The 17,144-nt window shown below is 33.2% G+C and overlaps 1 protein-coding gene and 1 pseudogene across 2 annotated transcripts; both read right to left on the bottom strand.

The window, feature by feature from the left end:
• Positions 1–207: 207 nt before the first annotated feature.
• Positions 208–3,233, bottom strand: LOC143556151 (protein FEZ-like). The gene is made up of 3 exons (XM_077045558.1): positions 2,967–3,233; positions 1,781–2,088; positions 208–947 (listed from the first exon to the last, which is right to left on the bottom strand). Exons 1-3 carry the CDS (start codon positions 3,118–3,120, stop codon positions 372–374), a joined length of 1,038 nt encoding a protein of 345 aa, XP_076901673.1. The 5' UTR covers positions 3,121–3,233; the 3' UTR covers positions 208–371.
• A 3,356-nt stretch (positions 3,234–6,589) lies between these two features.
• On the bottom strand, positions 6,590–11,378 carry LOC143556169 (cullin-3A-like; annotated as a pseudogene). Its single transcript, XR_013139331.1, has 3 exons — positions 11,317–11,378; positions 10,903–11,223; positions 6,590–8,776 (listed from the first exon to the last, which is right to left on the bottom strand). The product of XR_013139331.1 is annotated as a cullin-3A-like (transcript).
• Positions 11,379–17,144: the final 5,766 nt, after the last annotated feature.

Below are 17,144 nucleotides of genomic sequence, written 5' to 3'. Positions count from 1 at the left end.
GCCTAATGTATCAAAAATACCCTTCGGGACTCATCGCTGATGAGGCTTTGTCCCACCATCGCAAACAAAACTTACGCATATGCCATGCTAATCTTCCATGTTTTATCAATTCTCCGACATCCAATAAAATTGAAACAATACAAAAAATATTAACATAGGTAAATATATACATGATAATTAAATACATCAAATTCAGTATATGTCCAAACACATATACATAACAATGCAGCATCATGATAGTAGTAATCTTCTGTTCTGGCATGTACAGGTAAATACATGATAATAATAATATACACCAAAATGAAAGAAAATTTCGAATCCTGTACCATAAGAGCGAACAGAAGATGAGAAGTCGAAAGCGTATATATTTACTAGTTTAAACACTTGTTTGTGGAACATGTAGGAGAATCCCATGGCATATCATGAGTCCAGTCATCAGCAACATTTATTGACATGCTAAAAGGAAACACATTGGTTGGTATCTTTACCCACTCATGGTCATCACTAGCTATACTTCCTTGCATATCTTGCGGTGAGTTCATCGAATAATCATTAAACTGTTGTGGTTCTCCAAATCCCATGCTATCGGAACTATTTCTTGCATTCTCGAGTAAACTAGAGTCAAGATTGAATAAGATATTGGGAGTCTCATGAGATGTGATCTTTGTTGTTGGTCCTGATATATCCATTGTCGAAAACATGAGACCGTTTGGGAAACCCGTGTGAGGGATTGATAAAGGAGAAAGCTTGGAAATAGTTTGGTTCATGGGTGTGCATGAAGGGGTCATATGATCAAGAGGTGAAAAACTTTCCGGTGAAGATAATCTTGATTCGTTGACGAAAAGATCAGCCTTTTGTTCGGGGAATGAAGATGCCCACGGGTGTGTATGCGCTCTTTGCGCCGTAGAGCTTGTCTTTTTGAAGATTCTGCATATTGCCCATGCATCCTGCTGATAAAACTATGAATTTTATACATATATATGCACGCACTATAGGAGTGTGCAAGAAACCGAAAAATCCAAATCAAAAATGACGATTTGGTTTTATTTTTCTGTAAAAACCGAACTAACAGTTCGGTTTTGGTTTTGCATATAATAAAAACCGAAAAAACCGAACCGAACTGAATTTCTAGATTTTTATTTTTTATTTTAAATAATTTACAACAAACAGAAAAATCCAAACCAAAACTGACGATTTGGTTTTATTTTTCTGTAAAAACCGAACTGTTTTGGTTTTGCATGTAATAAAAACGGAAAAACCGAACTGAACTGAATTTCTAGTTTTTTTTTTTATTTTAAGTAATTTACAAGAAACCGAAAAATCCAAACCAAAACTGACGATTTGGTTTTATTTTTCTGTAAAAACCGAACAAACATTTCGGTTTTGGTTTTGCATGTAATAAAAACTGAAAAAACCGAACCGAACTGAATTTCTAGATTTTTATTTTTTATTTTCTATTTTAAGTAATTTATATGTAACTCAAATAATTTTCTGCCAATTATATAATAGTATGTTAGTTAACGATTAACAATATTATTTATACCTAAATTCATTATTTTCGGTCAAAATAATTTTCGTCCTAAAATTTTGAAGCTCAAATGGCAATAACCGAAAAAACCAAAACCGAAACCAAAACGAAGACCGAAAAACCGAAACCGAATAGTTTCAAAAATCCAAAAAACCGAAGTTTTAGCTTTAACTCAAAACAGCATCGAACTGCACCACGCACACTCCGAATGCACCATAACTATCAAGAACTCTTGGAAATTAATATTCTTACATTTGGTGGGAGGCTTTTATCTAAGATCCCTTTGGATGGTGGCAATTGAGATGAAGAGAGTGAAGGAAGCCTAAATTCATGCATCATCCAATCCGTTTTGATCCCCTTAGCGGCTCGTCCTCTATAAAACACCAAAGATTTCTTTAAACCAATGCAGTTAGTGCCATCAGATGAATATATAGGCCTATCAGTGCCTGTTGCTTTCCAGAAACCCGCTCCTGTAACACGATTTGGTCGCATACTGTTTCTGTATTTACGGTCCCTTGGACAGTAGAAGTACCATTCTTTTTCGCCCGTGGGTGCCAAATCTATGAATAGAAATTAGAAATCAGTACATGAACGAACCCAGTCTCACGAACTCTGGAAACATTTCACCGTTTACCGGTGAAAAAACAAAAACTTGAATTTTAGAGAGAGATAACGATGTCATTTTCTTAAGCTTTGAGTACATACCATTCAATTTCTTTGCGCTCACAAAATATATGTCCAGAAAAATATTGTTTTAATTATAATAATATATGTAGCTCCGTGTTTTGTTTAATGGTCGTCATCATTGATCTATATTTATTTTTATTATTTTTAACGACTAAAGTATTGTTAAAAAAAACTTCAATGCCTAGCAATAAGCTTGAAACTGAGTAACGTGCAACACCAAACTTCAATCTTTTTAAATGTATACTTACACAAACTCGACCGATCAAATTCCTCTCGTCGCCCCCTATTTTTATCCACAAGAATATACTCCTTTAATTTTGATTTTCTTCATCATCATTTTAAAAAAAAAAATATCTAAACTAAGCATATGTGTAGTGGTTATACGAACAATGCTTGCATTTTTATATTGAAAATAAGTTCTTTCTCGTAGTCGCGGTCGAAGATTTTATAATTCGTTTTCAATTCCATGCGTATGGGACAATTGTAATATGTAAACATTTTTATTTAATTTGACCTTGTATTTTATTTTAATATTTACAATGTACTTTGGTTATGGTTGTGATATTGCATTTTATTTATTTGGCCGAATGATGGACCCGGCCCATCAAGGCCTGAAAGACGACGGAAAAATATCGAACACGAAAAATTCTGAACCCATAGGAAAAAATTCCTGGCTCCGTCATGTTTAAAAGAACACATAAAACAATAGAATCTTGGCTTATATAATTATATATATAGGAATATAGCTTACTTGGTAGATCCCATGGATCGTATTTGTATATATCCACTTGTTTAATAAGCTCAATCGGAAGAACTCGTTGTTGAATTTTCTTTTTTAGGTAGAATCCAACAAGTTCTTCGTCTGTCGGATGGAATCTAAAACCAGGTAACATGACATCATCCATCTATAATCAAAGATAAACAAGAAAGTGAAGCGCGATATGAACTAGAACACGTCCCGTTACATGCAAACATTTGGACCTAAACCGGTCATTTTAGATGTGATATGTCTCCAAAGCTTCAACAAGTCTTTCTGGCTTTCACATAAAAAGTGAATGATAGAAGCTTAGTGTATATGGAGGATTAATATTATGTTAGAATTAGCATTAATAATAAATATTTATATATGAACATTTTGAGTTTGATTGAGGGTTAATTTATGATCTTATTGGACTAATAGTTTGGCCTTTTTATTGTAAGTTTCGTTGAAAACACCACAAAATGACAGGAAAACTTTCAATAGTATTGTGATATATTATGAATAATATATAAATAACAACAATTTAGTCATAAAAGATCCAAAAATGGAACTTTCTCCCTTTAATGCTTATCATAATAGTGTATATTTTAAGTTTTAACATTCTTTTCATCAAATATGAACACTTGATCTGTCAGTGTCTAAGATGAAAGTTTTGGATCACATGGGAATACCTTAATGTATGCCCACATAAACCAAACAAATTATCATTAGTTGATGTTTCATAGTATTAGACCAAGTGTTATGGGCGTTAACCCACTCCCACGTCACAATTCTTGGGGGCCAATTCGCCAAACACCATTACGCATGAAGTAATGGGGGCGCCAAAGTAGAAGAACCTTCAGGCGCCACTTTGGTAGCAAGATCTTATGAAGGGCTTAAATAGTGGGACCAACTATAAACCCTACCAATTCACATGTTGATTAAAAAATAATTATTTTTTTGTTAAACCATTGCACACACCCATATGAGAGCTTAGTTAGTTAATCCCGCATGCATGGTAGCGACGTGATGGCCCTTTGGTTAACTAACCCTCTTTCCATAGCACCTTGTCTTACCGTAAAGTCTTCTTTCTTCAGAATTCTCGAGTAAAAGACATGAACATGACAACATGATGCACTCTGTATTGATGAATTTCTAGCAATTAGGGCCAGCCCGTAGGCCAATGAAAGCAAGTTAGGGTTTCAGGCCCCACTTAATTAAGGCCTCCAAGTCCAAAAACACATCATATATAGGTATTATTGTAATGGATAAAGTAAATTTAAAGTAATGTATTGTTGTGATGATAACCTTGATTGTTATTAAAGTATAGGTCATGAGTCATGACTTCAAAACTTGTAGTAAGCAAACAAAAATTTAACAATTGTCATAAAAAAGCCTCGAAATCTTATTTCGATTTAGGCCTTCACATATTTTGAGTCGGCCCTGCTAGCAATTTAGCAAGCTTTACATTACTTGTTGAGAAAGATTTACACTTGTTGATAAAGAATATTTGATGAAAACAACCTTTATGTCCTTTATATTTGTCTTGAATGATTTTTATATGTTTTGGCTGGAAATTTCACACAAACTGTCAAGAGAGTTTTCAATTTAGCACGTATATTGAAGCATGCCAAATCTACTTTTTAGTTTATATATGATCCTCATTATTAGTTATATGGTTGTTAAATTAACTAAAAAAATTCTATCTATTTACATGGACTTTGTCTAATGTATATGGATATAGATATAAAAGAAATTACAACTAATTTTTCAAATTTTTTGTATCGGTTATGTTCGGGTTGACCTAACGTAGTGTCAAAATACATCGATATGATATTGAGTAAATATTGATAGCAATCAAGCAACTAAAATCATCAATCATGACAAGTGAATACAAACATCACTAAAACCAAAAGATTCATGGGAATGTCATTGTAATATTCTTTTAAATATAAAATAAAGGGTAAAAATCATTATATAGTAACAAATTTTATATATTATATGTTAACGTCAATTAACTTTCATATGATTCCATTGTTATATAATATTAAATACATAACTCAGATACATTTTGTGTCTTAGAAGTTGGAGATTAGTTAAGTACTAAATATCTCTTGGTGATTAATTTGTTTTAGACGCAATTGTCCATCTCCATAAACAATAATAAATAGGTTTTGAGTTGGCTAACATGACATGCTTATTAAACAGGTCAAGCAAAACATAACCCGTTAATTTTTAGTAGACTTCATCATATTCTGAATAATGATTATAGTTAGCCTTGATTATATTGATTTAGAAACAAAACAACGAAAACTATTATGTTTAATATTGAAAGTATGTTTTGACAAAACTTTTACCAATTCATATATCATGCAAACAAACGACGAGCAAAGATAACTAGTTCTTCGATCATATCACTTGGCTTAAAATTACATCGAGAGATAAAGAACCGAAAGAAGCGATACTGAGGAGAGGGAGCTTTATATCATGAGTGCATGATGGTGCGTGCATTGCAACTTCGGTGCCACCAAATAAATGACATTGGTTTTGTGTTTCGCTAATTGTTAAAAAAATAAAATTTACACATCACACTGTACACACATAACCTACTGGTCTAGTGGTCGATAATCGGTATGGTATATGTCCCCTGATAAATGTAAGGTTGTTGGTTCAAATCTTTACAAACGCATGCATTCAGATACTTAAATGATATATTAGACTGAATATTTAAGATAAGAACTAATGTACAAAGCATATTCATGTTCACATGTTAAGAAAGCAAAATTTTGTCTCTAGAGGATATTTTACTATATTTTAATTAACAAATGTACAAATGGTGTATATTTTATTAATTGAAAGATTTTAGCTCTTTGTGGACAATGGGGTGGTTTGCTACTTAAACTCAATTCTCAAATCATATAGGTTAAACACAACATGGCTAATATGTTGCACTCACAACTAGGGATGAGCAGGTATCGGTATTAAAATATTCGGTTCGGTACCGATATTGATATTGAAGAAAATAAATAGGGAAATACTGATACTGTACCAGTACTGAAAACTCAAAATTTGATACCGATTCGGTACCGACGGTACCAATTCAGTACGGTATCTGTTTTGCTCATCCCTACTCACAACAATATCATTTTCATAAAAGGCCCACATAATTTCATAGGATCATTCTTATAAGCCACTAAACATTATTAAGCTAAGACATAAAAGTCTAAACATGGTTCTATTTTAAAACCAATTATTGGTTTATAAAAAATTTAATAAAAAGTAAGACAAAATTGCATAAAAGTCATTCTGCAGGATTCATTCTTAATGTATAAAAATCATTCTGGTCATCGTTTACGTTTTAGTTTGGGTTGTTATATTCAAACACCACCCCCATGGTGTGTTAACAAGTGTATACGGCTCGTATAAGGGCTATACGAATTGACAAATGTACTCTATGACAACTTTTTAAGTCTATACGAGCCGTATAGGGTCTATATGACCCGTATAGACTGAGACACACACTGACGCATTATGACATAATTCTGGCATATACGGCTATATGATTCGTATAGGAGTACCTGGTGTTTGAATAACCTATATTTTTAGTTTTGTTTCAATTTTTCATGAATCTGATATCATTTGCTTATAAGTTATACCACAACGTCTGTAACCAGAATCTGCAACTTTAAAAAAGATGTATAAAAGACCAAACAAAGAATCATCAAACCGAAACTAAAACTGTAACATTCAGTTCAGAAGAAACCGAAATCGCATCACTCCATCAAGCCAAGTACCGGTACAGCTTTCTATCTTCTCTGTCCCTTTCCAAAAACTCCCTCTCGATAAGCGACTCGATTCGTTTCTTTATCACAACCGGGTTCGCCAAGAACCTCGACTGCAGTTGCTTTGTAACTTCCGCCACAATATTATTATGATCCAGCACGCGTCTTGCTTTCATAACCCTAACAATCGCAGCCTCGATCTGTGGTTTTCGGTCTTCCTCAACCCTCTGCCTCGTTTCTTGCTTCTCGGGTTCTGATTCTTTTTGTGCCGCCACCATCCCGATCTTCACCTTGTAAAATTTACTAGTAAACTTGTCGTTAAAAAAGAAGTAATCGGTTTCACTTACATCTTTGCTCATTGGTTCTTTCCTCAAAACATTCTTCCCCTTTGCACAAGCTAACGACTGCAAGCACCGTTTAAGTTCAACTGTCGGTATCTCAACCGCCTGCTCGATTTCCCTATAACTCAACTGATCCGCATTGTTGAAAAGCATCAAAACACACATTTGATAAGTCGAAACGTTCAGTTCGTGCTTTTGACCTCCCGGAAAAGTTGCTTTGATATCTGCAGAACCCATGTTTGTTTGCCATGTTAGTCTCCGTCCGTTGTGCGTCCCGAGGTAATATGTTTTGAACTTTTCACACACGGTGAGGATCTCGGGTGGAAGGTTGCAAGGGGGTGTTAATTGAGTTGGCCAGGACCCGGTTGTGAGAACGTGCACGGTAAGTATCGGTCCATTGGCTAACACGCGAGCCATAGCTAAATTAAAACCTTGCATCGTGTCGTGAGAGGTTTTCATGTCGGTGAACATTCCTTCCAGTTTTGAAGTAAACTGATACCCGCATTCAGTTTTTAGTTTCAGTATTAAACTTCTTTCAGCATCTTCAGATACGCTTCTACCGGACAGAAGGCGTTTAGCCAAATGTTGTTTGTAATATTTTTCAAATACGTCTTTTTCTTACAAATAACGAAAAAGCACCATTACTTTATCCAAAACATTCTCGGCTTCTTCTTCGCTCACGCCTTTTAACCCTTTTCTAAGCTTGTCATCGAGAAACAACGAGATGAATTCTGGAGACCGAGGGTTTAAATTTATAAAATACTCAAACGAAGAATTTAATGCAGTTTGAAACGTCTTATCGCTACTGAATGCAAGGTTAACAATTTTATCATGTTTAGACCTTTCATCGAGTAAACGTTGTACAAACTCCACAGGATCTTTAACCCGTTCGGGATCAGTAACCAGTTGTTTACCCGTTTCCCGAATATGAGACGTCATCACATCCCGTAATAACATCAATCCACTTGACACCCTGCGGAACAAAGTGTAAATCCTGCTTAAATCATCGTACTTATCATCAACAATCATACTAACCAAACCTGAATTTTCCATGTGAACTAAACGAGTCATTTGACTTTCAATCATCTCCTTTTCAACAACATTTGTTATCTTCCCTTCACTTTCCCCGTCCAAATAATGTGACACTCGTTCAATTTCTTCATTCAAACGTTTCTCGGCTTTTATTAAATAATCCCCACAATCACAGCATTCAATGAACTGCTGAGATTCACCTCGGTAAAAGTAAGCTGAGGTGTCAAGAAACGGCTTCTCAAAGACTTGTTGGTAGACAGATGGACCGAGATCCATTAACATTTGGACTATGCTTCTCATTAAACCTCGGTCAACAACTTCACCGTCTCTTTCTCTCTTCACGATTTCAAGGAGTGTGTCTCTTAGCCTTGTTTGGATGCTAGAATAGTGAATAATGTTATCCCTCCATAGGTTAAGACCAAGCTCGTGAACGGGAGTTTTGTGTGTACCAGGAATAAATGTTCTGTCCATGTACATTAATATGTCTCTTATCATTTGTAGTGCTTTGTTGTGTTCCGTCCATTTCCTGTTTAGTTCTCCAAGAAACAAGAGTCCCTGTGATGCTTCAACTGATGCTGCGATGTCTTTCAAGTGTAAAGTCATAGTTGTTACAAGTCCAGAGTATAACTTTTCGCCAAATTTGTGCAGTACCATATTATACGCATTCCTAAACATAAAAAAAAATGCGCATGTCAATACTAGTATTTTTCTTTCAGGAAGAGTTATTATTGCTATACATGTCAATAACTTTTGATCATCCGCAGTAAGTGATTGCCAAAAAGACTGATATCATCAGCATAGTTTCTATAGAAAATAAAGCATGATACATACAAAACCTGATATAGGGACACACAAGGCTCCTCCAAAATGAAAGCTTTGCAATTAATATAGCTAAGCCATCTATAATCTTGAAATACAAAATGAAGTCTATCATGTAGACACATGGTTCTCCAAATTAAACGTGTGTCATTATTCAGACACGTAACAAATGTTATGTTAGCATATTCTGATATATTATATTATCACTAGCCTACAGCAGTGCCTATAGTGATTACTTGACATGCAAAGATAGTGAATAACTATATAAATAAAACAGAACAGGTGGTTATAGATTCTAGTTGTACTATTCCAACTGCTTGAATACAAAAGTATATGTCCATATGACAGGGCTAAGAGACAATCATACTTCACATCAGTACTCTTAGATGAACCTGATATATAGACTAATTATCAGAAGCGTTAATATCTACTTAGTGCAGAACTAATATAACGTGCTAGACAAGAACCTAACACTAGAATTAACAAAGAGTGGCAAATTGACTTGTACTTTTTTCTTATTTCATAGTAAACTAAGATAAGATGACCTATTTGGTTGGTTTGAGAAATCATGAGACGCTCCGAGGCATATGGGTCCCGAAAGCTGAGACTTGAACTTCATGTACACGAGGCGTTGCTCTATGTACAACCAAAAGCTGCATTTCACTCATCTTTTACGTATCAGCCTTCTACTCAAGTAATACATTCATAATCTCATCATCCTTTTGGTCATTTTTCTCAAATCAGCCTCCTATAGACCCTATATTTGACCATGTTTGACCGACATGTAGATGAAGCAGCCCACAAGACCCTAAGGCGTTTTTCCGTCGCCTCACACCTGAGGTATGCTTTTCATAACAAGCCTTTATGGTTAAGATAAGTAAATCAATGGACAACATTTTGTGCAGCATGCAATCATGCATCCTTATATCAGAGATTAAAAACAACTGTGAAGATATAACACAGAAATACTCCAATTATCAATTATGTGTGACACTGTCGGTGAGACTATAGCTAAGATAAGTAAATGAAAAACACTAAGTTAGAGTAAAATCAAATCAACTGAAAGGCCAATAAAGCTAAAAGATTGGAAGGAAATCATGCAGCACAATATATCAAAACATGAATGGAAAATCTAAAACAAATTCCGTTGTTCTACAAATATATGCACTGTGACAAATTTAACTAAGATTATCTCAAAATCAATATGATTCACAACCTCCCTTCCCTTTCAGAAACACAAATCTAAAAGATTAATATAGGTGACTATATTGTGAAAAATAGTTATGTAATTAGGCCTGTAAACGAACCAAACGTTCATGAGCTGTCTGTTTGTGTTCGTCTATTTAATAAACGAATGAACATGAACACACGTTTTGCTCGTTCATTCATGTTCGTGAACGTCCGTTTATATTTGTTTATTTACATTCATTTAATAAGCGGATGAACATGAACACACGTCTATTTAATAAACGAATGAACATGAACACATGTTTATGCCCGTTTACATTTTTTAATAAAATACATAAGTACTTATATTCATATAAATAAAACATAAAAGGGCCTCGTTAAAATAATATATAAAAAATATTATATATATGTGTGTCTGTGTGTGTGTTTGGATGAATTGTGATGTATTCGACTTGTCCGTTGGTGTTCCTTAATGCTAACTTACGTTTGTCTGTCTTCGTTTATGTTATGTTCGTTTAAGTTTGTATGTTCATGTCCGTTTACGTTCGTGAACCGTTCGTTTACATTTTAAACTAACAAACACTAACACACCCATTTTCTTAATGTACGAACACTTCATGTTCTGTTAAAGTTAAATTAAATTAACGAACACGCCCCTTTCGTGTCATTCGGTCCATTCACGCCTGTAATGTTTCAATCAAAGTCCACCACAAGCAATCAAATTACACAACTAAAACCCTAAAGCAATGATTTACACAAATGAAACAGGTAGATTATCTATAATACCTGTAAAGCTCTTCGAAACTAAGACCGCTGGCATTATGATTATAAATCTCATGAATCGCATGCTCCAACACCTTCCAAGTCCTCTCTGCATACTTTGAATCCACCACCACTCGATGCTTAAACGCCTCTATCTGTATACCTCTCTTCTTCTGTGAACTCATCCTCTTAATATTAATATTATTATTATTATCACCAATCCAATCCAATCCGATTCAATCCAATTCGATCCGATTCGATCCGATTAAAACTCGTCAAAACCCTAGCAATCGTAAAATTAGGGTTTCGGAATCAAAATTATTAACGGCGATTGAAAATGAAAAACTGAAGATGATAATTTATTAATTAATAATCGGTGAAATGAAATTAGTATGTTAATAATAATAATAATGATAATATAAAATGTAAAAGTATTACCATTGATGATGATGAAGATGAAGATCGTTGATGATAATTTGGTGTTCTTTGCTTCACCGGGTTTTGCGCTTGTGATTGGTTATGAATATTATTATTACTATACACGTTAGGTTAAAAAAGATATTAACGTGAATTCGATGGGTATTGACAATTGACATGGTTTGTAATCTTAACGGCTAGGGATGCGGTTATTGCCTAAAACTGAACCGAAAATAAAATTTGCCATGTTTTTATTTCATAAAACGTTTGGTTATTGGTTTACGGTTTTTGGATTTGATTAGATTTTTCGGTTTTATAGATCCGGCCAAAACTTTGACCCAAGATATTGATATTGAATGTAATATTTATATTAAAAAAAAAGATTATGGTTGATGGAAATTTAAACGGCTGGGCCTTGAATATTATACGTTGTAATAAAAATACGGTGAAATAAAACTCGTTCGGTTCAAGATCAAGGGTCGATCGAATTGTAATTCTTTATTAAAATCATGCCAGATTAAACCTAGGGCTGGCAATTGGAAACCTGTTAAAGACACGATAAGACCTGTTAATCAAAAAAGTGTGGTATGTGTTCTTTTTATTTTATTAAATAATTGAAATTATCAGGCTAGACTCCCTCATTATCCCTTATTGGTACACAAAACTTAAAACTGTCTTATAGTCATGGCATATAAAGTAGTTAAACGAGTCGTATTCAAGTTTTATGTTTGTGTCACGCGCGTCGCCTCTTACCTGTTAAATCTGTTAAGACACGAATTGCCAGTTATCTAAACCATTAATAATTTTCCAATGAGTACGCCCAGCCCAGAATATGGAAGCCCAAAGCATGAGGCTGTGGTTCATGCTCTATTGGGCTGTAAAAAAAAGCAGACCAGGCCGGCTGAGCAATTTTAGTACTCGAAATTCCTAACTTCCTATGCAATAAAATACTAGCCTTTTGTGAATATTAAGGTTTCCAAAAAATGTAACGATTCCCCTTAAGAGTAGACATAGACTTTAGCCATTAAATTTTAGAGAGAAATATACAGAAAGTGTTATAAATAATTATATAACTTCATCAGCTGTACTATATTTGTAATAATAAGAGTACCATAGATTTTACATCAACTGACTTTCATAAAGTTAAGTCAAACTTTTACGCATTTTCATGTAAGTTTTTTCTTCATCTTGAAAAGTATTTTCATTTTACTTTCTAGCATTCGAATCCACTTTTAAGTTTTTAAAAGATCTTGTTTTTATCATTGAACCATTAGCCTAGAACATATTTTTAGAGAGAAATGAATTACCTAATTGTCTTCGTTAGGGGTGTTCTTACGATTCGAATTTCGATATTTAAATGATATTTAAATTATTTAAATTTTGAAATTTTTGAAGTTGAATTCGTATTCGAAATAGATTCCACAAATTCGATTCAACTTTAATTCAGAATAGCTAATTCAAAAACTTGAATTTGGTTTAAAAATATATATTTTTATTCCAATTTGAGTTTTAAATAGCAAATATTACAACTCCATACAACAAAATAAATCATTCAAAGTTATAACATCATAAATATCCAAGTGTAACGTCTAATTACGTAAATTTATATTCAAAATGATGAATTTTTGATTTTTAGTCTTTAGAACTTAAAAGACCTCTATAAATACCTTTTATAAAACCAAAATGTATATATTTAATTCAAATTTTGAATCTAACCATATTTAAAATTATAAATTCGTATTCGATTCGAAATTCGATTACTAAATCAAATCGAATGTTTCAAAATCTAAGTCGAACATTCGACTTTGAATGTGAGTCAAATCGAATTTCGAGTTCCTCTAACCCGATTCAATACTGAACACCCTTAGTCTTCGTGTACCCACTACACTAGAGTAATAGAGATGAGGGGCGCGGTGTTCACTACATGAAATGAACGTCACATCGGCACCATGTGACAACCTTTGTGCCCACCCTTCAGGTATAACATATAGCCTTATCTAAAGTGCATATGTAGACATTTTGTGTGGAGATAAATTAACACGAGTTTGTTTGAGTGAAATAAAATTAATAACCATGGTTAAGACAAATGAAATGCAAGAGAACACACCTAGTTGATTTAGAACATGACGTGCTACAAAGCTATAATGATTGCCTTACAAGGATTACTTGATGTGTAGGCAATTGGAGTAGCAAGAGGGTCACTTAAATGGCTAGTTGTTTAATGCGATTTTTTCATACACTTACAAGTTGCATGCCCGAACCAACATATTATTTGTGAATAAGTTATTGACATTGACTGCATAATAATGTTGATATAATGTTACTATATATATACAAAATGTAGTAAGTATATATATGAGGCTGCTACATATTATTTGTATAACGGGGTGAAGTTATGAATATAGTAATTTTTTTAGATTTATGTGCTAATAGTGGTGCTAGGAGCGTTGCATACTCATGACGACACTTTTTAGTGTCGCCTGAGCTTGTGATTTTGGTGGTCTGGTGGCGACACTTGCAAATGTTGCCCAGACTCACGACAACAGTTTAGTGTCGCCTACTCGCCTAGCTGAACCCATCAACACTTGCTCCAGTATATGAATAGTTCAAGTTTTTGTTTATTTTGGCTAGTTGTCCAAATGAGATTGTGTTAGGGATGGTTTGTGTGTTTAGTGTTATTGATTAGCATTGTCCAAATGATTTGAATTGGTGTGTAATCAAGCTTGCACGGAATCTAGAGATAAACATACCTACAATATCATCGTAAGATCATGTTTAAACTATCATTGTTCATTATTTGGTTTATGAATACATGTTGGTTACAACATGTTAAGTAACAATATTTAGAGCACACACGCTAGTTATACTAATTATGATAGACAATACTATCGTATGTCGCCACGCTCGTTATTGGGCGTTCCATGCTATCTGAGGACACTTTGCTAGGTTGTTCCTTGTTAACCGGCCTTATAATGATTCACGTTATATTTGTTGAAGTCTAACTTTATATGAAAACTATAAGCTCGTTATACACTAGACTTAAATTTTTTTTGACCGACCAACAACCATAGAATGCTTAGATACTCTGTACGGGGGTGGTCCAATGGCAAAATGTCATCGCCAGCTGGTCCAACAAAACCATACGAAGCTTTTAAGTGTTTCCAAATTATCTTCAGTTTTAAAGAAAACTTAATAATCAGAGTAAATGAAATATTCAAGATTGATTATGACAGGAGAAGAAAGTGATATTACACTTAAGACATTGATTTTTCAAGAATGTTATTACATTAAATGCTTCCATCTATAAACTTTTTGAATCAAATATATTTTATTATTACATTTAGTACTTCCATCTAAAAACTTTTTGAATCAAAATATTTTTTATTTAAATACTTTGTATAAAATTATATACGATAAAATAAGTCACTCGATTAGCAAACATAAGCATACTCTATAAATAAGTTCGTAATACATAATTTAATATTTATATACAAAATTAACTTAATAAAATCAAATCTTAACTATTTATACACAAAATTAACTTAATAAAATCAAATCTTATACTACTAAGCTAAAACAAAACAAAGCCAAGGTATTTAAAACCTGTCGGATGTTTTAAGTAAACATTAATGTTGGGATAATCTGTTTGCCGACATTGTGATTTCATCATGTTTTGGAGTGTAACCAATATTATTAATTTGCCGACAAATATTACTGTTGAGATAATGAACTATTAATTAAGAACCCAAAAATAATATTAAAAAACAAAAACTTAGCTCTAATGGACATGTCTGTGTTTTGTGCTGCATTTAAAATTTTAAATGCATGGAATTTTATACATGCATGAACCGTTTCATATATTGAAATGCATGCATCATTCCACACCGTTTCTTAATTTCTAATTTATCTACGACGACGATTTTTTTTATTTAGGTTACCACATTCTTTGAATTTGGAGATCCCTGATACCCCACTTTAGCCAGACTATGTTGTCTTAAACGGACTCACGCTGATTTCAAAGTTTTGCTTGGGCTTCCCCCAGAAAACCATACTGTCAACTGCCACTAGACAACCGTTATACCACCACAAGAGCAGGACTCTCTAGCGTAACACATTGTGGGACGAAAACACAGGTGAGCTCCGAGTTCGAACTAACAACCTTTGTACAAGACTTAGCTCAAATTCTTCATTGTCAATATCCACCCAAAAGTGACACAATTGAGATTCGAACTTGAATCTTCATTAGAGAACCTAAGCTCCTACCTCTAGGCTACAAGTGAAGGGTTCTTAATTACACAAATTAATAAAATGTTTGATTAATAATATTCATTTATATGAAAAAATATGTATATAATTTATTATTGTATTTATTTTAGGGTAGTAACCTGTAAGTGATTTGATGTGACCGCATTTGACCTTAACCTAAGGGCTCGTCCGCTCGTCACTAGTTCAATTTGCTTTAATAATTAGAACCATGTCATGTGCAAGATGATGACCCATAAAATGGGAAACCATGATGAATCTTAATGAGTCATATTAGTTCTTAATAACTTGTTTTAGTTTGTAACAAGTATCGATATTAATGAGTTATAATGGACACTAAATTACTAATAAGTAATGAAATTATAATTCATGGTGAATCGTGAAGAAAAATCGTGAAATTATACTCTTTTAATAGCGAAAAATTTGAAGACAAGTTAAATCATACAAAAAAAAATATGGCAAAAAGTGGTGGATATGAAATCGTTCTAACAAAACGTACTTAACAACAAAATCCAGGCTAAAGATACTTAGTGAAAAGCCATTAAGTGGCGATAAGGATTTAACCGACTAATTACTAGTGCATAGTACATATCATAAGTTCAAAAATTTCTTTTACGTACATTCTTGTAAATGAAATTTTTTATGTAAGTTGTTATTATACTTCTAAGTTTTAAACTAGATTAAACGTATAGAATAAGAAAACCCAATATAAAAAAGGGGGCAATTTCATAGAATAGTAACCAAGTTTCAAAAGTGTTCCAATTAGGTCACTCAACTTTGAAAAGTGTTCTAATTAGGTCACTCAACTTTCATATTTTATTAAATTAAAGGTTTTTACATGTTTTTTAGCGTTTTTCTTTTTTGTTTCACATAGAAAATCTTTTTATCTTTTTTATGATATTGACGTTGAGTGACGACGTGAATTTTATTTTTTATTTTTGAATTTTAAAATAATTAACGTTTTTTAACTTTTTTTAAATATAACTACATATATTGCTATTTCCGACCCCACACCTTATCCTCCATTTCATCCTTGACGTACAAAAAAATCGGTGAGACTCGATTTGAAGATTTAGTGACCCAATTTTAGAAAAATATGTATGAGTGACTTAATTGGAACACTTTTGAAACCTGATTACTATTCTATGAATTATTTCCTAAAATAAATCCTAAACTCAAAGAAAAAATTACCGGTTCTACCACTACTTGTTATATCATTTATAAATGAGTACATTTTATTCTAAAATAGATGCTATGTTTAAGTTCCAATTTTTAATTGTGCTATCATTTCATTTTATGTACGTCTATGTGAAAAGACTGCTTTAAATCGTTGGATATGACATTTAAAAGACCAAATAATAGTAAAGTGAAAGATAGAAAAAATTAGGTTTTGGGTGTGGCCGGGTTTTGGGTATTCACACAACGAACACGTAAGATTTATAATGTGTCATGTGTAAGAGTGGTTATATGCATGTGACTAACTTTTGACACTCGATGTCGTCTCATGTATATGTCGTTTTTGACTTCAAGATTACATCTTTTCGTGTTTTTAATTTTAATTCCAGTTTATGGTTATCCATAACTAA

This window comes from Bidens hawaiensis, unplaced genomic scaffold (assembly GCF_021521415.1).
Source record: "Bidens hawaiensis isolate Kalapana, Puna unplaced genomic scaffold, B.hawaiensis_p1.1 tig00018483_1, whole genome shotgun sequence".
Taxonomy (NCBI): domain Eukaryota; kingdom Viridiplantae; phylum Streptophyta; class Magnoliopsida; order Asterales; family Asteraceae; genus Bidens; species Bidens hawaiensis.
Note: the sequence above shows the minus strand (reverse complement) of the source record. Positions and strands in the feature narration are given on the sequence as shown.